The sequence below is a fragment of the Tupaia chinensis genome, unplaced genomic scaffold (genome assembly GCF_000334495.1).
Source record: "Tupaia chinensis unplaced genomic scaffold, TupChi_1.0 Scaffold000077_1, whole genome shotgun sequence".
Taxonomy (NCBI): Eukaryota; Metazoa; Chordata; class Mammalia; order Scandentia; family Tupaiidae; genus Tupaia; species Tupaia belangeri.
Genome location: NW_006159538.1, coordinates 258,137 through 264,619, shown reverse-complemented (window position 1 = coordinate 264,619; position 6,483 = coordinate 258,137). Strand labels below are relative to the sequence as shown.

The 6,483-nt window shown below is 41.8% G+C and overlaps 1 protein-coding gene across 2 annotated transcripts in view; it reads right to left on the bottom strand.

Moving 5' to 3' along the window:
* Positions 1 to 2,742: 2,742 nt before the first annotated feature.
* The window catches only part of SPTY2D1 (SPT2 chromatin protein domain containing 1), a gene marked incomplete in the record, with an annotated part of 45,427 nt that continues 41,686 nt past the window's right edge, over positions 2,743 to 6,483 (bottom strand). For both annotated transcript variants that reach the window (XM_027768488.1, XM_014584536.2), the window contains 1 exon segment: positions 2,743 to 5,867. In XM_027768488.1, coding sequence (XP_027624289.1) covers positions 5,774 to 5,867 — 94 coding nt within the window.

Genomic DNA, 6,483 nt, shown 5'->3' with positions numbered 1-6,483 from the left:
TTTTATGTAAAAGTTATCACATTTTTAAAGATGAAGGCTTGGTATTCTGTTAGCTTGTAACAGGGAGATGGAGGAGGTGGAGGTAGTCGGGATGGATGGGAGATGACTGTATCCCTTCTGTTAGTCTCTAAGTCTGGCATTAATAGTTAAGATCCCTAGTGCCACCTGTCCCCTGTCCTGTGTCCCCAAGGACAGGAATTCACCAGAGCTCTTTATAGTTCACAAGTAATACCTTTAACAGGTGCCAGGATCCAGATGGGAAAAAAATACGTTGTCAGGAAAGTCATGATGTATTTTTCTGTGGCATGAGGATCACAGGCATTAGGTCAGACGACACTGGTCATAGCCATCCCTGCCAGCCCTTGGCAAAGAGGGCAAATGCCTTGGCTTTACACCCTGGAAACCATCAGCCCCCCCTGACATGCTTTTCTCCCCCCAGACCCCAGTGGAGATAAGCAAGGACGATCCTGGTGAAGTAATGCAGCTTTGAAGCTCACCCGACCAGCTTTACAGTTCCTGATGTTGGTTTCGCATAAAGTAAATTGCACATTATTTTGTCATATTTTATGTAAAAGTTATCACATTTTTAAAGATGAAGGCTTGGTATTCTGTTAGCTTGTAACAGGGAGATGGAGGAGGTGGAGGTAGTCGGGATGGATGGGAGATGACTGTATCCCTTCTGTTAGTCTCTAAGTCTGGCATTAATAGTTAAGATCCCTAGTGCCACCTGTCCCCTGTCCTGTGTCCCCAAGGACAGGAATTCACCAGAGCTCTTTATAGTTCACAAGTAATACCTTTAACAGGTGCCAGGATCCAGATGGGAAAAAAATACGTTGTCAGGAAAGTCATGATGTATTTTTCTGTTTTCCTATGCAAAAATGTGTCCTGACTTTCCACACAACCCACTACTACCAAAGGACTAGACATTACGGCAATTTCAAGCCAGTTCTTTGGGGGTGGTTTCTCCCTGTGGTCTTTTTATAGTCATTACTAAGGCTTCAAAGCATCAGGGAAAGACTTCATTTAAATACGGGACCTGGACATTAAAATACACATTATTTAATCCTCATAATCACCTTCTAAAGTAGGTATTAGCCTTATCTTTAAAAAATAGCAAAAATGAGGTTGAGAGGCTTATACATCTTGCCAACACAGCCTGGTCTGAACTGCAAAGCAAAGATTAAGACCAGGCCTTTTCCTTTACATGCCACGTTAAAGAGTCAAACAAGGGGCCAGCAGTTAGTGTAATGGCTATGTCACTGGATTCCCATGTAGTCAACTTCGAGTCCCAGACCCGGTGGCTTAAACTCACTCTGGGTGCGTGTGCCTCCAAGATCCCAAGAGGAGAATGGAGGAGAAGGGATTGCAGTGTAGCCATCCCCCCGGGAGAGTGATTTCTCACTTTGTCTTTCCGGTGAGTGCACGCACCCTATAGCAAAAACCTCTCATAAATTTATAAATAAATAAATACCAAACAAGACAGCCTGGGGTATCCAAGGTCTTGCTGTCTAAACATCTCCTTCACCCGGGATCGGCAGACGGTCTAACAGTTATGTTGCTGGACTCCCACGTAGTTGACTGCAGTCTGAGTCAAGGACTTGGCGGTTTAAAACTCATGCTAGGTGCATGTGTGCGCATACCCAAAATCTTGAGAGAAGAGTGGAGAAGGGATTCCAGCATGTTCATTGCCCCCTGGGGGGTGATTTATTGCTTTCTGTCTCTCTAGCAAGCACATGCACTCAACAGCAAAAATCTAACAACAAAAAATACCCACAAAAATATCTCCCTCACCTAAAAGGCCAAGGGATTGCTCGAGTCTTTCACAGCTAGTACTGCTGAAAAGGGCGGCATAGGCAGAAACAAACAGCTTCTGCTCAGCCCTCAGTAGTATAGTTTTGAGCTAATGAAACCAAGGACAGGCACCTAAGACCTATGTCATTAGGTGTCTGCGTTTCAGGGCCTTCCTAACAAGCCCCCTGGAGGAGGGCTGGAGCTCAGAGACAGAATGGAACTGATTTCAGAATACAGGCCCCAGCACCCGTTCCTTACAGCCCTTAGACTCGTCACGTTCCAGCAGCTTACCGCTATTCTGTGGCTGTATGGCTGTGCCACTGCTCGTAGAGGCCCCAAGGACTCATCCTCTCAGCCCCTGGGCTCTTTATTAAACGGGATCAGGATCTGCTCAGTTGGAGAGGAGCTAACAAGGGGTCTTCCAAAATTCCTGGCAAGGAGGGGAAAACACACATTACAAAAAAACATGCATAGGTTTTTCTCTTTTTTGGCGGGGTGGGGAGGAGTCTGCCAAAAAAGTACTCTAATTCCGTTTAGTCCCGTTTCCCATGAGCTGACGTCCCTGTGTGCGCAGTTCTGCTACCTTCCCTTTGCTGTGAATATGCCTCTGAGAAACGCTCGTGTCTCTCACTCTCACTACCGAACAGCTCATCCAACTGGGCTGTCTGAGAGCAGCACTGTTCCCTTACCTGTGAGAGGAGCGATGTCATGGAAGGGGCTGGGCAGACAGAGCTGCGTGGGGAGAGCATGAAGTCTGACGAGCCCGCTGAGGCTTCTAGCTGGAAAAATGTCAGTGTGAGGAGATAAGGAAAAGCTCAAAGTTCAATCAATAAATGCAAACCAGTAAAATTATCAATAAAATATTTTTAATGCCTACAATTTTTTTGTATACATAAATTGCAAAACTTTTACCTGTATATGCAAAAGTATATTCTCTTGCAGGTCAACAGCACCAGAAAACAAGCTAAGCTAAGTAAAAGTTGTTTTTTTCTTTTTAAACTTGATTTGTCCATTATGTAAAAGACATGATGGATTTAATAACCCAAAGAAATCTATATCCCACTCTTAGTCATACACTAAACACCTGAATATTTACTTTATCACATCTACTCACAAAATAAATAGTAGTCTAATATATTCAGCACATTGAAAATAAAACAACCAGTTTCTCTTCATATATTTATTCTCTTTCCAAACATATTTTGGTCTCCTGCTATATCTCAGAAATGTACTAATAGCTGCTTTTTAGTTACAAAATACAAAACAACAATTTATGTCTTAGAGAAAATCTTGGGGATTACATTTAAAAAACAAAATTTCTATTTCCCATAGACTTTCCTTTTTGTTAACAGTCTCTGAACCTTCTCACGGCACACATGTAAGGCTGCCTGTGACATGTGGTACCCTGGCCTCCAAAGGGACATAATTGCATTTGTAGATTAGAGAAAATACAAAGACAAGTTCTGAAAGTAGCCTTCAAAGAAGTGCCCTTCGCTTCGACATAGCACCATCAAAAGCCAGCGGGACTGTGCAATCAGCGCCATGAGCTCTGAAAACTACTTTCCTTTCCCATCACTCATGTTAGAGTGCTGCGCTCGTGGTCATGTAACATTATTACAGCTGTGAAATAGCATTACTACATTCGTGAATTAACATTACCCAATAAAAGGCACATCTTCAGAGAGTGAATTAAGAAAATTTGAAAATCAAAACAGTAGAGGATACATTAAAAACCAAGCACTTAATTTGTAAACCTGATAAAATGACAGCTCATTACACTTTCTTCAAAGGGTTGGGAGCTTTCCTTAAGTGGTCAGGAAGTGGAGAACAGGGAAATGGAAGACAGGATTTGGAAACAAGGCCAAGATTAATTCAAGACTTACTCATAATTTTTTTTTTAAATAAATGAGCCACAGAAGTGCCCTTTTATAATGCTGATGCAAATCAACATCTGTATTACAATAGAAATGCACTCAAGTGATAGACATACAAGGTCACAAGCTGACTCTTCCTGCCAAGGTCTGGGACTTTACCCGAGCACACAGTGCCTTTCTATACAAATACCCACACCACATCAAGTGCTGGTGGCCATTGCGACCATTAAGCCACCAGAAATCTTTCAGCTATGACAACCAAGTGATTGTAATCACAAATTTCAGAGTCCAAATAGTGAAAAAGAAATCCAATAAAACAATATTAAAGGGAGTAAAACAAGCGTATAAGTGATAACAATGGAAATAATGTTCTAAACCTATTTTAACACATGGAACATCACACCACATTCAATTTCATTGAAGGCATTTGAGACGGGTGAGAAAAAGTCAACAGAATTTTCTGCTATCAGAGTTAATAGCTATATGTGGAGGCTAGAAATGGTGATGCAGACACCTTTTATGAGATTTAACTTTAAAATTAAATAGCTCTACTTTCAAAGTTTGAAACACAATTCAAACTGAGTCTGGCAGAAAGGAGTGGGTCAGGTGGTCCCATTAAGGGAGGCTAGTAATGTAACCTATACTAATCAAACCTGAATAAAGACTTTATGGATAAAAAGAAACACAAAAACTTTTGGACCTGTTGAGGAGTAAGGATTCTTTATAAAAAAAACCCACTACTTAACTGATGCCCACGCTCCAATGACTTAAGAGCCAGAACATTGACTGTGGAGCTGCCCAACTGCCCAACCCTCTACGATTAGTCAAGGACAGACGTTCTCTAGCATCACACTTTTTCTGCTGCTCACACCCTTGAGACTTGGCATTCTTCCAGCAAGAACCTAGGTTGCCTAACTGGATTGCTTGACATGAGGTTTAAGTGATAGCAAGTCTACTTAAAATGACTTAAAAGAAGGGCGGACATGAAGAAAGTTCCACAGCCCAAGCCCAGTAAAATACCAGGAAAGGGGAACAACCTTTTCTACCTGGGAAAAAACATCTCTTCACAGTGCATAGTTTGAAATGAAAGTGCAATATGGACAAAAAGAAGGTGGTGCTCTTGATATTCATGAATTTAGTTTTTGGTTTCTGCCATTAATATTTGCTAAGAAATTTAAGTGAAAAATGCAAAGACATTAATATCAAGAGGTACGAGGGATACCTTGGGATTCCAAAATATCTGTGATGGAGAAGAGGAGCAGAGGGGAGCCTCACATGTCACTTCCTTATTTTTTAAATTATTACTTTCCGGTCTAATGTTTGAGTAAAATAACTATTTTTCTTTTTCAATATAAAAATTAATTTTAGATAAAAATGAATCAGCACAGTGACTTCTCTATGTCACACTAAAGCCAACATAACAGTAAGGAAAACTAGAAAAAGAATATTCTTATATTGGCATAACTTGTATTTCACCTGTCAATTACCTAATCACCTAACTTGGTAGGAATGCTCAGCATCCAATCCATGGATAATGCAGAATACAATTCATTTATTCTACTTTGCACTTCAAAGTCACAGGGACAGCATCCATATTATAAAGCCTACTCTATTTTCAAAGTCTCAATCCAAACATAGATTAGGACAGGTCACTTTATTGCTGGCAACATTCATGGAAGGGCCAGGTTCCTCCTAACAAGACAGTAAGCTTGATTGACTGGGAGCCAGGCAGTGGCCTACTTGCACATCAGCAGAAAAATTATACAAGTCAAGAGGCAATCTTTCTTTTCCTTTTAAAGTAGCAAAGGAACAATAAAGTATCGGCTGACTGGTGAATGGCCCCACGTTAGAGTGCATAGCTCATCGGGATCCAGGCCGGCACTGTGCACAGCTAACTGCATCAGAGCACGCCGTGGCGTCATCCTATCCGCACTTGGGAAGTGTCCATGCTCAAATGACAGCCTGCAAATGACAGTACGCGTTCCTTCTCCTTGAGTACCCAGGAGTACTCAAGTCTAGAGGATAAAGGGAGCTCCTTCAGTCTGAAGGCAGGAAATCCTTACAGCTGAGTATGTCCAGAATTTCACAAAAATAAATACAAGCAGCAGCTAACGCCTCTTCAGCTTCTTGGCCTTTCTGCGTTTCATTTCTTCTTCTTCACGCTTCATTTCCTCCAAGTCTTCTTGCATACCTAGCCTTAAGCTGTTGAAAAATTTTAAAAAGGGTATTTGTCAATATACAAACAATTAAAAGCAAGAACAGGTTGGCAGGTGGCTTGGAGGTGAAGGTAACTGAATCCCAAATAGCTGACCGGGCCATTTGGGTCCTGGACCCAGCAGCTTGAAAATTAAGCCAGGCATATGTGCCATGTGTACCCAAAATCCCAACAGAAGATCAAAGGAGAAGGAATTGTGGCCTGGTTATCCTCCCTGGAGGTTGCTTCCTCACCATCTCTCTCTGGCAAGGGCACCCACCCTATTGCAAAAACAAAAATAAAATTTCACTGGGAACTCACATGAATTGCGCTAAAGTTCTCAAAGTGCCTCAAGGCTTTACCATGGAAAACAAACAGTCAGGGTTTTTGGTTTGTTTAACCAAGAATCAATAAATAAAACTGTAGTAGGGAAAAAAAAATCATAGGCTTGCTACCTTCCCTAGTGGTTAAGGGAGCTGGACTTGCATATAGTTTTAGGTTTTTTTTTAGTTCTTTTTTTTGGGGGGAGAGGGTTTTGCTATAGGGTGCATGTGCTCGCCAGACAGACAGAGAGACAGAAAGCGAGAAATCACCCCCCAGGGGGGATGGCCACGCCGCAATCCC